This window comes from Triturus cristatus, chromosome 8 (genome assembly GCF_964204655.1).
Source record: "Triturus cristatus chromosome 8, aTriCri1.1, whole genome shotgun sequence".
NCBI lineage: Eukaryota > Metazoa > Chordata > Amphibia > Caudata > Salamandridae > Triturus > Triturus cristatus.
Window position 1 is genome coordinate 52,696,563 of NC_140591.1, and position 21,280 is coordinate 52,717,842.

At 47.1% G+C, this 21,280-nt stretch overlaps 1 protein-coding gene across 3 annotated transcripts in view; it reads left to right on the plus strand.

The window, feature by feature from the left end:
- LOC146800050 (uncharacterized) overlaps window positions 1–21,280 on the plus strand; it is a 198,908-nt gene that overhangs the window by 37,420 nt on the left and 140,208 nt on the right. For all 3 annotated transcript variants that reach the window (XM_085620966.1, XM_085620967.1, XM_085620968.1), the window contains exon 4: window positions 4,749–4,859. In XM_085620966.1, coding sequence (XP_085477092.1) covers window positions 4,749–4,859 — 111 coding nt within the window. The remainder of the gene's footprint in view (window positions 1–4,748; window positions 4,860–21,280) is intronic.

Consider the following 21,280-nt stretch of genomic DNA (forward strand, 5'->3'; position numbering starts at 1 on the left):
GTGATACGTGCTTAGGAGAGAGGTAAAAGTCCAACACAAGACTTGCAGCTCACCAGACCATCTCAGTAATGATATTCACAGCTGCCATGTATGACCCCTTCAGTGAGTTGGCTCTGGCTTTTACATTTGTGTTTTTTTTAAACCATGCCTCTAATGCTAAGAGGCAAAACTTCAAGTCTCAAAATGCAATTTGTTGGTTAAATGACAGGGCTGCTAGAACATTTGGCATGGAACCACTTAGCAGTTAATACGCAAAATAGCTGTACATTTTCCATGTAGAAATGTAAAGACTTGCGAAATGTATACAAGTAAATATGCCAATGGGCTCCAAATGGGTGCAGGCAATGGTTTCATATTCCATATTTGAAATATAACGAAGTCTTGAGCCATTAATAGTCCTTTAATCAGACTAGATTCATGAGAGTGTCAGAGGCAGCAAGAATTCTGAGAAAGCGGCCATGAGCAAAAGAGTGGGAGCAGTGAGCGTGAGGGAGGAACAGTTTGACTCCATAACATATCAAGATCCATGCTATGCACAGAACAACAGTGCTAATGTCAGTTACACATGCTGCCAATGGGCAGAACACTACACACTGCAGTATTCTTCCTATACGTTTAATATGCATTTTCCAAATTGCACTAAAATGAAAGCTACAAGTTTTGCACACATAAGAACAACACCGGGGGCACAGAGTAAACATTGATGTCCAGACATCAGGAAACCTGCAAAGAACAGCATCAGAATCTGCACGAAGGAAACACTGAAGACAGGAAACCCTTAGTGCATAGGAAAATCACTTCGAGTAGCTCATAAAGTTCCTGCTAGAGCACTTTCTGGTTGTGAGAAGTTGGCCTGGTATATGCTGTCCACTAATTAAAGTGGGCACTTTGTACCAGTCCAAACGACCCTTATTGATGATTAGGTTAAAGACAACCTTTATTGAAAGCTATCCTGGTGGTAGCTGTGGAGAGCAGCCTTCAGGTTAAGTCTCGAAGGAATGTAAAGCAGCTTGGTTTACCAGATTATAACCTCTTGAATGACCACATGAAAGCAGAACCACACAAGGTATATATAAAATATATGTATTTATTACTAAACACTCTCTACTAACCTCTTTATGACATTAGAGAACAAGATGCACAATATTAAAGCACTAGAACGACAGTAAATAGCACAATACACAGTGGGCCCCAGGGAGAGACCAAACCATATATTAAGAAAGTGGTATAAAACCACAACTTGACTGGACGCAGTGCCTAGAGCATGTAGAATCGCGGTTGGAATTCTAAAGCTTAAGGACATCTATGAGAGGACTTTGAGCAAACCCGTTCAAACTTAAAAGGTTCTAAGGCCAGCACCCATGTGAGCACCGGAGTACTCGTGTTACCTAACCCAGGTCAGCCGGGTGCATATGTGTCAAATGGTGTCGGGAATCTGTGTCGTTTTCAATGGCGTGATGCTGCAAAGTGCTGCTGCCGTGAAGAGGAAAAGTGTCCAGTGTGATCCAAGCTTGGATCCGAGCTGAGAAGAACCTGAAAGCAGAGGGGACAGAGTCTGGGTCACTTGCCAGTGGCCAGGGGCTCGGTAGACGAATGCCCACCAATGTCTGATGTTTCAGGTGCAAAGAGGTGAAGCTTGACTCTGCAGCCACGGGGAAAAGGAGAAGTCGACGACTACCAAAGTCCGCAGGCGAGCTGTCCCACGAAGGATGTAGAGTGCTGGGGGGTCAGTGTCTGGATTGGAGACCAACAAGCCTTGGCAACGGCAACCCACACGGTCAGAGAAAAGATGCTTCGGTGTGGACCAGCAAGGTCCTGTGGACTCCCCAAGCGATGGAGAGTCAGGGCACGTCTGGAGCAACCAGGAAAGCCCACTGAAAGTTAAAGTACCCTTCTCAGGGACCCACAGGGATCGCGAAGGGACCTCGAGAGGAAACACAAAATACCAGCCCACGGAACACTTGTGGAGTGTAGGCCAGTAATCTTCAGTGGAATCACTGCTTGGGGTCGGGACTACAGGTAGCCTGAGGCACAGTCTCTGGGATCTCCAAAAAGCATATGCTGCTGCAAATGTGCACAGTGTCCAGGGGTTTGGGTTGCACGATCCCCACAAGGCCTGCGGGTCTCAAGTTTGCTGAGAGCACTGGTCGGCCTCGGGGAAGCTTAGGAACCCACCTCCTGTGTTGCAAAATCTTCAGGAGCTGCGTAGATGCAAACCGGTCAGATGCGTCTTTGGTGCCTACCTTGCCGGGGGTAACTCCTTTACTCCAAGGGAGATTCTTAGGTCGTCCATCGTAGTGTAGATAGTTGAAGTACTTGGTTTCAGTAGCAGAGTTTCGTCCAGGTAAATCTAAAGTCCTGTAGCCAGGGGTTCCTACTTTATACCCAAGGAAGGGGTGGGACAATCTCTGAAGTCCCACCTATGGGGGGAGGGTCAGGACAGAGGGGTGGCTACACCCATGTCCTTTGTCCAGTTTCGCGCCAGAGCGGTTTGAGCTGGAGTATGCACAGGGACCCCAAATGTGCCCCCAGTGCAGACATCAAAGCACTCTGAGTGCACCCACCCAGCCCCAATACACTAAAGCCTGTCTGGGAGGTGGTCACACCTCCCTGTGACAGGAAACCTATTGTCCAGCCTCCCCTGCCAGAGTTACGTCCAGCAGCAGGAGGGCAGAATCGTATCTGTGGCTGGCAGCATCCATTTTGTGATGCCAGGGTTTGCAAAGCTGGTACCGGGTATACCGGTGCTGTCATATTTCTCCTTCTCCCGCTAGTAGGGTGGAATCATACCTCCCACACCAGTTACTGGTGTGGCGGTATGAGTCCAAGGTGTTTGACACCAAACACAACATGTTTCCATGCAACCATTCCAAAGTTAGCATTTACCACGAGGTTATAATACACTTAAGAGTATATGGTGTGGCTGCATCACAAACAACCCCGGAATAAAGGTTCCGAAGGCTGCAGAGGGGCTCTGCTCGTGCATGGGCACCCTCTCACATAAAACCCAGCACCCTGCCTTCAGGATTGATAAGGCCTGCCATAGGGGTGACTGATAGGTTTATATGTGCAGTGATATGGAGAGATATAGTGAGGTGCATGCACCACCTTACCCAGGCTGCAGTAGCAGTCCTGTGGTGTCATTTTGGAAGGCTTCATGGGGGTGGCATAATACATGCTGCAGCCCCTGGTAGTCCTCTGGGGTACCTATGCCCTGGGTACATTGTATACCATATACTAGGGACTTATAAGGGTACACCAGAATCCAATCTGGAGTGTACCTAAAGTACTGGTAATCAATTTAGAGAGGAAGCAGCTAGGCTGGGGTCCTGGTTAGCAGGGCCCGAGCCAGTCGAAAAACAGGGAAACATCAGCAAAAAGTGGGGGTAACTATAAGAATCAGATCCTACTCTCCTATACTGGTGTCTTGTGCAACAGATAAAAAAAAAAGTACAGAAAAGAGTATTCTTGTTGACTTCCTTGATTTTAAGCCAGCAATTTTTAAGATGGAAATTAAGCGGACATGCACCACTCATTCACTGTCCCAGATAGCTTTTAGGGTAACATACTTGGTTTGGGCAGGAGCAGTGTATTACCTGGATCTGAAACGTATTAAACCAAATCAAAGGTAAAAAATAAATAAATATTATGAACGTAAAATAAGTTCTTGACAATGCAGTGCTCCATAAGCTAAATACAAAAATAGGGTATTAGTTGAGAGATGTGAGGTGAGGTATTTCCCCCCACCACCACCCAACAGTGGCAAAAGTTGAAGACCATGTGCAGCATTATTGGTGGTCTTTTGCAGGTTTGGTGCAAGCCCTGTGGACAAAACTGCAGCACACAACCAAAGGCGGGGGTTGACTTCCAGGGCCAGGTTGGAGATCTATTCCCCATTGCTGGTTAGGCCCTGCAGACAACCACCACAGTGCAGAGTCTAAGGCCGTGCACAGTGTGGGGGTGTGGTATGAAGCGTGCCACAAAACTCTGAAATGTACTGGAAAAAACAAATTCTCAATGAGGTTTGTGGTAACAGCCATTGATCTCAAAGATTCCACAAGACAAACCTTTGGGTTCTGTTCATTTCATTCAAGGGCTTACTAGGGCTTTGGCCCATGATCAGCTATTTATCAGACACGAGTATCCGTACAAGCAGCACTTGTAACATTCCACCCAAGGAAGGTGAAGTATCCGTACAAGCAGCACTTGTAACATTCCACCCAAGGAAGGGGAAGTATCCGCACATGTAGCACTTGTAACATTCCACTCAAGGACGGTGAAGCCTTCTAAGAATAAAATGCTTTCAGGAACATCAAATAATTTACAACACACAGGCTTTTGGTTCTTTTCTTTTGTTGAACACAACTGTATTATAATTTAATGAGTTACCGCAGGAGTTGTATAGGGGACATACACTTCATTTTAGTCATTCACACAGCCTAACATTCTAATCAATAAGTTAATGTGAATACAGAAGCCATGATAATATCCCAACTATAACCCATTCTCACCCTGTGCCATCTCTAGGGAATGTTTCCGATAGAAATTAATCTAGTCGTGTCACAAATTATAAATCCAAAATCTGAGTGATCAATGTTTACAACTGCCTGAAAATGCTTGAATTTTCCATACATCATATGAAAAAGATGCAGAAAATAAGGCATGCTGGGGCGTTGGAGGTTCAGGACCTGTTCTGCAGCTCTTATGACTCCCTGTGACATCACTCTTTCATATTCCTGTTACCACAGGACAAGAGTTCACAATAGAGATGATCTCTGGCAGTATCAAAGAAGAGGGAGGGGCCTATCCGATGGCTGATCAGACCCAAGAGGAATCTAAAAATGTCTACACTCCAGCCGGTAAGTCATCTATTTCTATATATTTATATTATATTGTAGGAATATTTTATCTGTTGTAGGAACCAAATGGATTAATTTAGAGCACTGATACTCAAAGTACGTCCTGGGGGCCACATGCAGACCTCCTGACCTTACATGCGGCCCCCTGGTCAACAGCAGCACTGAGCTTCTGTTTACTCAACTCAGCACTAAGATTAAAATGATGTTAAATATACAGATAAGCATGTAGTTAATGGTTAATTGAAGTTAAAGAAAGGAAATAACTCGGGTGTCTTGCACCACTTAACTTTAGAAACACCTTCATTTTTTAAGACATCTTGCTTCAATAGTGTTAACGTATTACATCTGAACAAAATTCATAAAGTATGTTTTGTTATAATATATTAAACAAGCACAGGAGAAGGTTTTGTAAACACACATCCTAAAGTCATGTATTTTGAGGTCCTCATATGTGGTAAGGAAAAAACAGGAGGGAAAGTAAAATAAAACAATTGCCTAGGATCACACGGTTCATTTAACTGGAGAAGCCTGGATTAATTCCAAGTTTTTGGTTTCACACTGTGCAGTTTGGACACTAGATGTATATGGTTTGCGTCTCATACATCCAACTTACCACTTGCCCCACCTGCCTGCTGGCATCAGTGCAGCCCTCGGTCACATCACAGACCAAACTTTGTGGCCCCTGGCAAAATATTTGTGAGTACTCATGATTTAGAGTGATTATGCCATCGGGGTTATTAACAGAATACTGGTACATAAATGTTCGAGGCATGTGGGCTGCTGAATTCATATCTGTGCATAGATCGCCGCCTAGTGTTGGGTCCGGATGTTTGCACGTTGTTGTCCTGGAAGAGTCTTCGAAGTATCCTGGGATAGGTGACTCCTCCCTTGGACTACAGTGCGCATGGGCATCCTCTCCATCCTCAGATTGTTTTTTTCCGCCATTGGGTTCGGATGTGTTTATCTTGACTCAAGTTAGGAAAAACTTTTTACAGGCCGAAAGGCCTTTAGTTCGCGTCGGTACTGTTCCCGATCGGTATCGATAGTATATTGTTAGTTTACTAACTTCCAGAACCAACTTTTTCGCATTTTCCCCGACCATCGACCCTTCATCGACGATGGAATCGAGGACACCATTCAAGCGGTGTCCTGTATGCAATGCAAAATATCCCCATATCGACGTCCATCTGGTGTGCAACAAATGCCTTTCACCGGATCACGACGAATCTACATGTATGGCCTGTGCCCGATTCCGATCCAAGAAGACTCTTCGGAATCGACGAGCAGCAAGACAAGAAGCGCAGCAAGCGGCACCGGCCCCAGCCAACATCTTCAGCGCCGAAGACGAAGATGTCGAAAACGTGGAGAACCTACCCTCCAGCCCCGCTTCTGAACACGACTCCGTATCGGAAGACGTCGAAGAACAACTCTTTTCCAGAGATGAAGCCGACACCGAGGTAGGAGACTACAATGAGGCCTTAGGGGCCGAAGAGAGTAGCTCCGGTGAAGAGCAAGGCCTACCCGTACAGACTGAGGATATCCCAGTGAGCCAGTCTATGGATCCGGTCGAGGGATCGCCTTCGGGCCTTACCCAAGACCTATCCCGCAGTTCTAGCTCCAGGACACCCCCGCGCCGCACGGCCACCAGCTGCTGTGTGTTCCCTGCCTCTGCCTCGCCAGCCGAGCTCCGCCGCGTGGCCACGCCCCCTGCCTTCTAGCAGCGTGGTCTGCGACCTGCCCCCGTAGTTTTGCTGTGTTTACTGTTTGCTGATATTGTTGCCTGTCTCCCTGTATTTTGGTGTTCTTTTTCCTTCTGTATTGTACTGTACTGCTCGTTGCGCTAGCCCCTTCATCCCCCCTCCCCGCTCCCCGCTTCCCGCCACCGCCGCTAACCCCGCCCCTTTTGCCTTCTGTACCCTCCCCGCCTCCCAGCTGCTCCGCCCCCCGCGCACTTGGCCATATATGGCGACCGTGCGACGCAGGTGAGTGTGTCCTAGCTCTAGGACACCCCCGCGCCGCACGGCCACCAGCTGCTGTGTGCGTGTTCCCTGCCTCTGCCTCGCCAGCCGAGCTCCGCCGCGTGGCCACGCCCCCTGCCTTCTAGCAGCGTGGTCCGCGACCTGCCCCCGTAGTTTTGCTGTGTTTACTGTTTGCTGATATTGTTGCCTGTCTCCCTGTATTTTGGTGTTCTTTTTCCTTCTGTATTGTACTGTACTGCTCGTTGCGCTAGCCCCTTCGTCCCCGCTCCCCGCTTCCCGCCACCGCCGCTAACCCCGCCCCTTTTGCCTTCTGTACCCTCCCCGCTCCCGCCTCCCAGCTGCTCCGCCCCCCCGCGCACTTGGCCATATATGGCGACCGTGCGACGCAGGTGAGTGTGTCCTAGCTCTAGGACACCCCCGCGCCGCACGGCCACCAGCTGCTGTGTGCGTGTTCCCTGCCTCTGCCTCGCCAGCCGAGCTCCGCCGCGTGGCCACGCCCCCTGCCTCTAGCAGCGTGGTCCGCGACCTGCCCCCGTAGTTTTGCTGTGTTTACTGTTTGCTGATATTGTTGCCTGTCTCCCTGTATTTTGGTGTTCTTTTTCCTTCTGTATTGTACTGTACTGCTCGTTGCGCTTGCCCCTTCGTCCCCCCTCCCCGCTTCCCGCCACCGCCGCTAACCCCGCCCCTTTTGCCTTCTGTACCCTACCCGCTCCCGCCTCCCAGCTGCTCCGCCCCCGCGCACTTCGCCATATATGGCGACCGTGCGAACGCGCAGCGGTCACGCGCAGCGGGCGCGCCGATTGTGCGCCGAAGGCGCGCCAAAGGCAAGCCCGTCTGCGCCTGGACCGCGCCCAGTGCCAGGACCCCTGGACCCCACCGACGGAAGACGACCCGACAGTCCTACGACGCCGCAACACTCATCGCACTCAACACCGGCGGGACCCAGGGATGCTACCGAGCGACTCCGAAACACACCCACGGACCCTTCAGCTGCCACGCCTGCAAGTTCACCTGCCTCCGGACCTGCATCGCACCAGCACCCGCCAAGTCGAACTCCAGCAGCACCCACCTCAAGTGCATCCTGCTCAACACCCGCTCCGTCCACAGGCACGCCATCGAACTCTGGAACCTCCTCGACACCACAGCCCCTGACGTGGCCTTCCTCACGGAGACCTGGATGAACGCCTCCTCAGCGCCCGACATCGCCATCGCCATCCCAGAGGGCTACAAGATCACCCGGAGGGACCGCACCGCCAACCAGGTGGGAGGAGGCATCGCCATCATCCACAGGAACACCATCCGTATCTCGACCAGCACCGACAACACCCTGACCACCGCCGAACACCTGCACTTCCAGATCCACACCGACCCGAAGACCACCCTCAGAGGCACTCTGATCTACCGACCTCCGGGACCACGCACCCAATTCAGCGAGGACATCGCCGACTTCGTCAGCCCGCACGCCCTCCCCTCCGCTGACTACATCCTCCTGGGAGACCTCAACTTCCACCTGGAGAACAACAACGACCGCAACACCAACACCCTGCTCGACAACCTCGCCAATCTTGGACTCAAGCAGCTGGTGTCCACCCCCACCCACCTCGCCGGACACACACTCGACGCAGTCTTCTCATCCAGCAAAGACATCGCCTTCAGCCACGCCACACAGCTTCAATGGACGGACCACAGCTGCGTCCACTTCACCTTCAAAAGAACGACGTCCCACCACCACCAGCAACAGGCTGCCCGCAGAAGCTGGAACAAGATCACAGCCGACCAGCTCGCCACCTCCCTGAGCCAGCACCCTCCTGCCAGCTCGGCGAACCCCAGCCAGGCCGCCGACAACCTCACGAAGTGGATCAGCAACTGCGCGGACGAGCTCGCCCCGCTGAGGACCCCGCCCAGCGGATTCGGCAGCAAGAAAGCCCCATGGTTCACCGACGAACTCAAGAGCTCCAAGAAGAACTGCCGAGCCCTCGAGAAAGTCTGGAGAAGGGAACCAACGCCGGACAACATGACCACCCTCAAGCTTGCCACCCGGAAGCACCACCAGCTGATCCGCGCCGCCAAGAAAACTGCATTCAAGGACCGGCTGGACAACAACGCACACAACTGCAAGGAACTCTTCAACATCGTGAAAGAGCTATCCAACCCCAGCGCAGGAAACAACAACATCACCCCATCGCAAGACCTCTGCGACTCCCTCGCCTCATACTTCCACAACAAGATCGCAGACATACACAACAGCTTCAACAACCAACCAACGCACACCACCACCACCCTCCACGCCTGGACTCCGATCAGCACCGAAGACACCATCCGCACGATGAACTCCATCCACTCCGGATCTCCGACCGACCCTTGTCCCCACCACGTCTTCAACAAAGCCGACGCTGTCATCGCACCCCACCTGCGAGACATCATCAACACATCCTTCGACACCGCCACCTTCCCTGAGAGCTGGAAGCACGCCGAACTCAGCGCTCTACTCAAGAAACCCACAGCGGACCCCACCGAACTCAAGAATTATCGCCCCATCTCGCTCCTCCCGTTTCCTGCCAAAGTCATCGAGAAGACCGTCAACAAGCAGCTGGCCGCCTTCCTTGAGACGAATGGATCCCTCGACCCCTCACAGTCTGGCTTCCGAGCCAACCACAGCACCGAGACCGCCCTAATCGCTGCCACCGATGACATCCGAACCCTGATGGACAACGGAGAAACAGCGGCCCTCATCCTCCTGGACCTCTCCGCGGCATTCGACACTGTCTGCCACCGCACCCTAGTTCAGCGCCTCAGCAACGTCGGAATCCAGGAGAAGGCTCTGGAATGGATCATCTCCTTCCTCGACGGAAGAACACAGAGAGTCCGCCTACCACCGTACAAGTCAGAGGCCACCGAAGTCATCTGCGGCGTCCCTCAAGGATCCTCGCTGAGCCCCACCCTCTTCAACGTCTACATGAGCCCCCTCGCGGCCATCGCACGCCAACACAACCTGAACATAATCTCCTACGCCGACGACACCCAACTGATCCTCTCCCTGACCAACGACCCCGCCGCCGCCAGAGCCAACCTGCACGAAGGGATGAAAGAGGTAGCCGAGTGGATGACGACCAGCCGCTTGAAATTGAACTCAGACAAGACGGAGGTCCTCATCCTGGGCTCTTCCCCCTCCGCCTGGGACGACTCCTGGTGGCCTCCAGCCCTGGGCACCGCACCCAAACCGACAGACCACGCACGCAACCTGGGCTTCATCCTGGACTCCTCCCTCTCCATGACCTGTGGAAATATGGATTTTTCTGATCAGTTATGTCCCCTATCTTGGACCCCAACGGTTCCATGTATGAATCACAAGTACATGTATGTTCCCTCCAGTTCCAGTTATGAAGACGCAAACACATGTGCGTCCACCGTCAACATGTCCTCTTTCAGATCCGCCATGAATAGGCCGGATATTCCATTCCTAAGTATGAAAGGCCACCGGCTTTATATGGTTCACTTATGCCATTTTACAGTCCAGGCAAGTAGGCCCTGATTCTGTCATCAAACTCCTCTTGCCTTCTGCCTCTGAAAGCTCCAGTCTGAGCCTGCATCTGTGACCATGAACTTTGTCTCATTCCCTGCGCGGCTCAGAAGCCTGACATCAGCCTGTTGCCTGCCAAAGACTGTATTTCACCTTCGAATTTATCTGCTTCGCTCCCTGCCCAGTGCATTCTTGTCTAGTAGTTTAAGTAAACATTCTTCCAGCTACCGAGCAAAGGCCCGGCTTCTCTGTCTTTCTACAAGTAATTCATAGCCCTATTACTGTGGAAGATTTCCGCCCTCGCATCTAGTGTAGACACTTAGACGCTTGTACACGCACTAACAGTCAGTATAGTCAGTATAGAATAAGATTCTACTCTAAGAAGACCTCTGTTTTGGATAACATAGTTCTTTAAACATAGGATGTTAGATATGATTTGGGATTAGGTTGACTTGACCCTCCAGACTTCTGTCGCCACATGTAGAGCTAAATGTCAAGTCCCCTTCACCCCCTAGTTGCACGTCAATTACACGTCATGCGGCTGCGCGCGCATTTCTGCCAAGTATTTCTGCTGACATTGCGAAATTCTTTCATGTAACCACCCTCTTATGACATCACATCTGATGACGTTCTTTAAACACACCTAGTTACGCCTATTTTTACTACGCATGAATATATTATCCACACTATCAATTGTTACGCCTCTTGTATTTACTTCACTGTAATGCCTATTGTATAAAAGTGATTGAGTATCAATAATGTGTGTACTTCACTTCCTGAACCTTCGTGGTGATGGAACTTGGAGCAACCGATTCGAATCGACCATTGGAATAAAGCCCATTCCAAACCTCTAATACCACGGATTCTGCCTCTTATTTACTGAGCTATTTTTTATTATGTTTCTGTATCAAATTAAGTTCCGGTAATTAAATTATTTACCACATGAATGGCGCCCGAACAGGGACACTTTCTCATCTCACGCGCCGGCGGTGCGTTGCAGGCCCGGTCTCCTGCCACAGCTGGACGGACAATAACGCGTACCAGCAGGATTTCCTGTATCTCCCTCCGGTCAAGCGGGGGCGACTGAGGCTGCGATCAACACCCAGACGAGGCGGTGAGAAGTGCGAAGTATCCCGACCAGAGCCTAGCTGAGGGAGCAAGATCCGAGGTATACAGAGGCCCACCAGTTTCCGAAGTCCCGAGTCGAGTCCAGTTTCCGAAGTGTTCGAGTCGAGTCCAGTCCGGTTCAAGTTCAGTTCAGTTTCCGAGGCCTTCCGTTTCCGAGCTACCCGGTGAGTACCATTACTGGGGAGGCGTTCTGACGTGCACTTAGGTTGTGCCGGTCAAGACGGGTTTGGGTACACAAATCCGGTCTGCACTGTTTCAGCAGTGTATCTGTACTGTTTAGCAGTATATCTAGTATATCAAGTATATAAATTCAGAATAATTCAGTTAATGTCGAGTATTATGTTTAGTGATTCAGTTTCCTTAGATTGTCATCATCAGCGTTGCTCAGTTAAATGTTAAATGTTAAATGTTTTAAGTACGTTCTGCATATTGTGGTGTGAATGACTGTTCATTATTGTGTTTATTTGTATTAAGTTTTGTTCTAGATCAAGTATCAGATCAGTTCTCAATATGCCGCTTTTTTCGAAACTAAGACAGATCACAACAAGAAAAGGGGTACTCGAAGAAGCTGTTCCTATTCCTCCTAGGGACACTCCAGGGTACTTCATGTATCATAAACATGGCTTAGACGCTATATTATTTCTTGATTTATGGGTAGACTACACTAAGGAATTACCAGAAAGTCAGAGGTGGCCCGCAGCTGGGACCTGGGATGCAGAGTGCATCATGAAAGTAGAGGAAGAGTTATGGAAAAGGAAAGTCAGACAGTCACAGAAAGACGCCGTTGAGTTATGGCGTGAAGAATCTCATAGACGTACAGAAAAAGCACTCCGACAGGAAGAGAAAAATAAAGAGAATTCAAATAGAATCCGAGAAAATCTATTAATTGAAGAAGGTACACGAGTGAAGTCAGAACAAATAGACAGACAAAGAAATGCCCTTATGAATGGTATGTATCCCCTCCTGGCCGAGGGATTACCTAAGGCTACTCCGGAAATACAAAAAGACTTGCCACCCCCATTATTTCCAATAAAGGTACATCCTAAGGGGCATCCTAGGACCGCAGAAGATGTTTTTCTTTTCTCATATTTAGATGACGCAGCTCCCGAGTATACTAATCCCGCCCCACATAGACCGCCCGCCAGGGAGGTTCAACGCCAAGATCCAGTATCTGTATCGCTACAGCAACAAATCCTGACACAAGTTCCGGCAAGCACATCTGTTCCTACATCTGTTCCGACAGCTACTTCTATAGCTGTGTCCACACCTATAGTTGCTGTATCGCGTACAACGAATCCTTTCACGCCCGATACCCCAGATGGGGCTACGGGAGGTGCTACCAATATTTTTTCCACGCCACCCAGAGTAAATAAACTTACTTTTCAAGAATCAGCACATTCACGTACCCCCAAACTCATAAATGCCCGCACGCTTAAGGAACTTCTTATAGATTGTAGATATGACCCTGTGCCCGGCAAAGAGGACGAAATGATAATGGCATCATTACGTATCAGACGAGCCGCGGTGTATTTAGGGAAGTTACCAGGAATGACTATGCATCTAGACAATATATATCATTTTGTCCAAACAGGGCGAGATTCTGAATGTATTAACAGAGCTATGGAATACCAGAAAGTGGAGATACAAGGGGAACTGTTACGTTTCCTCATAAATTGTGTGATCAGAAATCAAGATCGACCGGGGGTAGACCCGGAAGCAATGCAAACACTTACCAGATGGAGCCAGAATATATCAGAAGGGAGACATGATAAGCAAAATTGCATAGTAGCCATGTGCCGAAAGATCCGTAAAGAAATAGAACGCCTACACGAAGAGAGATTAATGGTAGACCAGTTCGAACAAAGCGAGGAGGAAGGATCAGGACTGCCCACAGGACAGTCAGAAACCATAGCATATGTAGGTAGAGGAAGATCTTGTAATAGTACTAGATGTTTTATTGACCCGATACGTCCGATATGTCCAGATAATAACAGGAATTTCCAAACACCTATAATAAATATAAGGTCCCCCGAGCATTCGTTCCAAGCCGCTGATAAATTACTCCGAGAACGAAGGGGTTATCATTTTCTCGATTCTATGGATGAACAAGAATTAGCCAGGTCAGCCGTTCAATGGGTTGACAGTCCCGGAATGTATGGTGATGATACAGTAGCACACACATTTTTGAATCTCACCCCAGATGAACAGCGTTTAGCTGGGATTTATATGATTCAGCAACTCCTTATACTATATCAGAGTCAGCATTCAGATCCTGGTCCCTTACCTGAAATATTGACTAAATTACTCACGAATAGATGGAGAGGTTCAGGTACTAAGTTAATTAAAGAAATACTAGAATCAAGAAAGCAGTACATTCTTTTTGTATGCCCAGAACATGTCTCACTGCCCATCAAGGAAAGAACCACGTATTACATGGACAGACAGAATCCCTTACGAGAAGTGCACCCAATAAAAGGCGAGGACAATGAGTTTAAACGTGTATTTGTATATACGCCTATATCGAAAATAGAATTGTTACAAATGAAGAAAGTGGTACCCAGTCATGACAAAGACCCAGCGGGTTTCCACCGAGAAATAAAAGACATGTTACTCATGGGAGAGTATACCTATCCTGACATTATGACAATATTAAAGGTATTAATGCCTGCTGGCATTTATGAAAAACTAAAGGAAAAAGAGTGGGAGGTGGGAGACCAAAAGATAGAATGGTCAGCATTAGAAGCAGAAGAAAAGGCCCGAACTGCAGGAGCAGGGCTTGGGGACAAAACTAAAGCACTACCAGGTTTACTAGTACAGGTACTGCCACGTTTATTAACTACGAAAAAGGAAGACTGGGGTACAATCTCAGCCTGTAAACAAAAGCAAGATGAAGACACTAGTGATTTCTATGCCCGATTTGAAAAATGTTTTGGTATAAATAGTGGCATAAAAGCAAGTAGCGAATCATACCCACATCTGTTTGTGACAAAATTAGTTGAAAATTCCTTGCCTCAAGTGAAGAATAGAGTGTTAAAATTCGAGAGTACCTGGCAAGGTAACACTCCATCACAAATGTTACAAATGTTACAGTATCACCACAATAGAATTAGAGAGGAACAAGAACATGAACAAAGACGCATGAAAGACACGAAAATGAAAATGCTAGTTTCCCAGACAGTTCCAGCTGAAGGACATAAAAAGGGTACGACACATTCCGGTGATTCAGCAGGTCCTGTAAAAGGGACATGCAACTATTGTAAACAGCCAGGACATTACATACACGATTGCCCAGTCCTGAAGCGTAATATCGCTACAGGTATCACAAAAGAAAGACCACGACCACCTAGACAGGATCAGAATGAACAAGGAGCCCCACAGCATGCACAGTCCATGCCAGCTCCACCACAGTCTATACAGTTTGTGCCAGCTGCACCAGCGCTGCCTGTTGCTGCCACACAAACCACGACACGACAACTGTACCAGACCGCACAGTATGACTATCCTGATTATCAACGATACGCATGAACTAGCCTAGAGAGGGAAGTTGACTTACCCCTTATCGAGGTCCCTGTAGATCAAGAAGGACCTTATGTACATAGTGAATTATTAGGCCAAGATAGAAAATTTTTACTCGATACAGGGGCAAGTCGAACAACCATAAAACGTAGTGAAGTTCCAGGGGCACCCCTCTCAGGCTCACAGAATATTTCCCTTGGTTTTTCAGGAAAACCTATTGTTAATGAAGTGTCACAGCCTCTTCCACTTACGATAGGACCTTTGACCCGAACTACAGATTTATTGCTTACTAGATCATGTCCAGAAAACTTGTTAGGTATAAAAACACTGAAAGCTCTAGGAGCTATAATATGTTGTTCTCCGGAAGGAGTAAGATTGTTTTTACGTGATTTCAAAGGTCACTATGTGTCTAGAGACATGGATCCCCGATTACAGACTTTACCTACACATCTATGGGCACAAGGCCCTACTGATGTTGGTTGCATGAATATTACGCCATATCGAGTTACACTAAAGGCAGGAGTGGTACTACCACGAATGCGACAATACAAGTTACCACCAGATGCTGTAGTGGCATTACTGCAAATCATTGACGAGCTCATTGCCCAAGGAGTGGTTGTGGAAACAGACTCCAATGTATGTAATTCACCGATAATTCCGATTCTTAAACGAACAGATCCGAAGGCCCCGCCAGTATATCGATTGGTTATTGATCTGCGCGAATTAAACAAATGCATTGTGCCACAATTCCCTGTGGTCCCAGATATCTCATCATTACTGACAGCTATTGATTCCGAAGCAACATTCTTTACTGTAATTGATCTCAAAAATGCCTTTTTCAGCGTCCCAATAGATCCGGAAAGCCAATATTTGTTCGGATTTAGTTTAAATGGACGTAGCTTTAAATTCACACGCGCACCTCAAGGATTTACAGAAAGCCCCAGCATCTATAGCCAAGCACTGAAACGAGAACTCGACAGTATCCACATGCCAGTAAACACTGCCCTGCTTCAATATGTCGATGATCTGCTGATCACCGCTAGAAGCGAACCCGAATGTGAAAAAGCATCACTGACAGTTTTACAATTTCTAGCCGAAAAGGGGCACAAGGTGTCCCCTTCTAAGCTGCAATTCTGTGTCCAGCGAGTTGTTTATCTTGGACACTCGCTGTCCAAGGAGGGAAGGCAGCTTACACCCGACCGCATTCAGTTAATAGCTAACATGCCAATACCCAAGACACAAAAGGAGGTGCGGGCTTTCATAGGCCTCACTTCATATTGTAGGCAGTGGATCCCTCAGTATGCATTTCTAGCAAAACCACTCATTCAGTTGACAACACAGGAGGCAGCCACATCGACTGTTCTCCCTTGGACTCAGGAACATACACAAGCTTTTGAAAGCTTAAAGACAGCCCTATGTCAAGCACCTGTTTTAGCAACACCATGTTACCATAAGCAGTTTACACTCTTTGTTACAGAACGCGAAGGTACTGCCTTGTCAGTACTCACACAGGAACAAGCAGGAGCACACAAACCATGTGCTTATTTTTCTAGTACATTAGATCCCGTAGCTCAGGCTTTGCCTGCATGCCTGAAATCAGTGGCAGCAACCGCTTTAGCAATCAGACAAAGCGATGCCATAGTGTTAGGACATTCATTAACAGTTCAAGTACCACATGCAGTAGAGGTTCTTGTGAATAGAACGCAAACACAACACTTGACTATAGCGCGACTTACAGGGTACGAATTAACATTGTTTCAACCACATATAGAAATCAGACGTTGTAACACATTGAATCCTGCCACACTTTTACCTGTGATCGGAACAGACCCACTAGCTCATGATTGTATTGAAGTTATTACAATCACGACGAAACCCAGACAAGACTTAACCGATGTCCCATTGTCAGACCCAGACCTGACGTTGTATGTAGATGGTTCATGTATGAGAACAAGTACAGGAGAGTTAGTGGCCGCTTACGCAGTCACAACAGACACTGATATCATTGAAACAAATTGCATAAATACCTTGTCAGCTCAAGCCGCAGAGCTCATCGCTCTGACACAAGCCTGTATTCAAGCCAAAAATAAAAAAGTCAACATATATACTGATTCACGTTATGCATTCGGAGTTGTACATGACTTCGGCGTGCTGTGGCGAGAGAGAGGTTATTTAACTTCTCACGGTGCCCACATTCAGCACGGACCCCTCATTCATGCCTTATTAGATGCGATACATCTACCCACTGCAATATCAATTATGAAATGTAAAGCTCATACGAAAGTTATTGATATCATTTCTCAAGGCAATGATCTAGCTGACAGAACAGCTAAACAGACCGCTCAAACTCAAACATCCGACATGACAAAGACAATAGTTCCGACGCCAACACATTGTATGACGATTAAAGATCCTACTCTTGACGTAATTGATATACAGACACATGCTACACCAGACGAAATAAAGAAATGGACTGAATTAGGAGGGATTCAAACGGATCAAGGATGGATGACGAAGGAAAAATCTGTGTGGTTCCTTCCTGATTCAATGGTCCAAGTCATTATAAACACTATACATAGTCCAGCACATCTAGGAGAAAAAGCTATGCTAGACAGCATTCAACACATTTGGTTCAATAAACATTTACGAGCAGCAGCCAAACAAAAAGTTCGTACCTGTATGATCTGTTGTCAGTTCAACCCAGGAAAAAGCATTCCCGTAGAACAGGGTGGATTTCAGCCTCCTGATCACCCTTTTGAAGTCCTCCAGATGGATTATATCCAGATGGAACGATGTTGAGGATTCAAATATGTTCTCGTAGTTGTCTGTGCTCTTTCCCGTTGGACAGAGGCATACCCGGTTTCAGATTACACTGCCCCGACTACTGCCAAACAGTTGGTTCGAGAATTCTTCCCACGATACGGTTTACCACGTGTTGTCTACTCAGATAACGGCCAGCCGTTCTCATCCGAACTAATGAAACACGTTTCACTTTTGTTAGGCTATCAGTGGAAATTCCACTGTGTCCGACACCCCGAAGCAGCAGGTCTCGTAGAAAGACATAATCAGATCCTGAAAATTAGATTGTCCAAAATATGCAGAGAGAAAGGTGTCGACTGGGTAGTAGCATTACCAGTTGCACTCTTTTACATGAGAATGGTAGCACACTCTCGAACAGGGCTATCCCCGTATGAGGTGATCTTTGGCAGACCACCAAATATGTGGGGGACGCCCATACCACGCAAAATAACTGATATTGACTGTAATATGCTGACAGATTACCTGGCTTCCTTGATGTCTGCACTACAATCTTGTCGTTCACAGGTAGCTGCAGCTTTTCCTGACAACACTGAGGTGAAACCCCATGACGTAATTCCAGGCGACCTGGTCCTAGTGAGGAACTTTGATCGAAAGACTCAGCTGGATCCAAGGTGGAAGTCGCCGCAGCTTGTCTTGCTCACCACAAGGACAGCCGTGAAGATCGAGGGCAGGAAAGGCTGGGTTCATTCAAGTCATATCAAGAAATTTCATGGACTACCATCGGATGTGAACACCACACCTCGTGTGTCTTCACCCATTGACTCAAAACTTCCTTTTGTTGAAAAGAGTAATTCCGAACTTTATAAACTAAAACTCAGGTCTAATCAGTCAAGCAATTTGATTGTTTAAGTCCTCTCCAAGGTGAAGCGGTTGAATTGTCTCTGACATGTATCCCTTAGGCCTGAATAGAGAACACACCCGAAAAATGTTGAAACGACATGCGTACTGTAAATCACTGCGTAGTCATTGCACAGTGACGTTATTAATTTTGTTTTTCTTAAGTGTTTTAATAATTACTGCAAGTATATTGTTGCACATATATTATCCTATTTCTAGACATGTTTACAATGTTACTGCTGAACATTCTTTTAGCGAATTACCTCCGCTTGAGTTGTCTTATAGATTTGCGCTGCGCAATAACACGTTTATTAGTATGTTACATCATTCCCATCAGGTTAGCAATGCTACAAATTGTTGGATATGTGGCCGACTCCCTCCCTATCAGAATTATAAAGGAATTCTACCTCTCTTTCCATACCCGTTAACACACAACGGCTCCTGTGGAGCATGGTTTAGTTTAATTAATTCCCTAGATTCGAATTCTGCAGTTTATCAAGATAACTGGGTATGGGGAAATTTGAACTTAGTTTTACTTAAAGTCTGCTACCCTAACAAGGAGGGACTTCCCAAAAGAACAGGAACTGATCTAGAAAATGAAGTGTATGGATTAGGTAATTTTACGTTTAATCTTATGATCCTAAATGTCGAATTCGAAGCTACTCCAATTTTGCCCGCTATGTCAATATTTCCAGTAAAAGGTGAATTATGTGTAAGAAAGAATGGTTCCATACATATGGGCCATAGTAGATGCACCACTGTAGTAGAATTTAGTGATCAAGGCAAGTCTACATTTAGAGCTTCCCGCCATTCTTATTTCATATGTGGTCAGATGGCATATGTACGTTTGCCTCTAGACTGGGATGGTACCTGCTACATTGGATTTCTTTTGCCACCTGTTTTCCTAGCTCCTCCTGATTATCACAGAAATACTCATTTAATACACAGTAGAGAAAGGAGAGATCTCCCAATAGTCGATTACACTGAAACAGCATGGGAAAAATACACAGATTTCAATAAAGGTCTCTTTCCCTATATAGGTACCGTTACTAATAGTAAGCTGATACGTAGATTAACTAGAACCCTTGAAGCAGTAGTGAACGAAACTATTTCCGCCTTAGGCAATTTAACAGAAGAGCAGTCTGCTATGCGGATTGTTGTGCTTCAAAATCGTCTTGTCCTTGACGTCATCCTGGCCGATAGGGGCGGAGCTTGTAGGGTCATCGGGTCAAGCTGTTGCATTTTCATACCCGAAAATTCGCCATCTGTATATAAAGCCATAACTCGCCTTCATAAGATTGTAAGCCAGATACACCAGAATCCAGGCACCTGGACTTGGTCCGGTTGGTTTTGGAGTATATTATCTACCTTTGGATGGAAGGTCCTATCCTTCCTAGGTATTGGCCTTCTCATACTATTCAGTTGCTGTCTATGTCTACAATGTGGACCAGCGATCTGTGGTCTGTGTGCCACATCGTGTATTCCACCACCAAGATTTCATTCATCACGGAAGAAGAAAGAAGAACAAATGATGCTATATGAACAGATCAATGGATTGATGAAGATTGATATCTCTTAACGGGCAAGTAGGGGACAAGGAGGGAATGTGGAAATATGGATTTTTCTGATCAGTTATGTCCCCTATCTTGGACCCCAACGGTTCCATGTATGAATCACAAGTACATGTATGTTCCCTCCAGTTCCAGTTATGAAGACGCAAACACATGTGCGTCCACCGTCAACATGTCCTCTTTCAGATCCGCCATGAATAGGCCGGATATTCCATTCCTAAGTATGAAAGGCCACCGGCTTTATATGGTTCACTTATGCCATTTTACAGTCCAGGCAAGTAGGCCCTGATTCTGTCATCAAACTCCTCTTGCCTTCTGCCTCTGAAAGCTCCAGTCTGAGCCTGCATCTGTGACCATGAACTTTGTCTCATTCCCTGCGCGGCTCAGAAGCCTGACATCAGCCTGTTGCCTGCCAAAGACTGTATTTCACCTTCGAATTTATCTGCTTCGCTCCCTGCCCAGTGCATTCTTGTCTAGTAGTTTAAGTAAACATTCTTCCAGCTACCGAGCAAAGGCCCGGCTTCTCTGTCTTTCTACAAGTAATTCATAGCCCTATTACTGTGGAAGATTTCCGCCCTCGCATCTAGTGTAGACACTTAGACGCTTGTACACGCACTAACAGTCAGTATAGTCAGTATAGAATAAGATTCTACTCTAAGAAGACCTCTCTTTTGGATAACATAGTTCTTTAAACATAGGATGTTAGATATGATTTGGGATTAGGTTGACTTGACCCTCCAGACTTCTGTCGCCACATGTAGAGCTAAATGTCAAGTCCCCTTCACCCCCTAGTTGCACGTCAATTACACGTCATGCGGCTGCGCGCGCATTTCTGCCAAGTATTTCTGCTGACATTGCGAAATTCTTTCATGTAACCACCCTCTTATGACATCACATCTGATGACGTTCTTTAAACACACCTAGTTACGCCTATTTTTACTACGCATGAATATATTATCCACACTATCAATTGTTACGCCTCTTGTATTTACTTCACTGTAATGCCTATTGTATAAAAGTGATTGAGTATCAATAATGTGTGTACTTCAC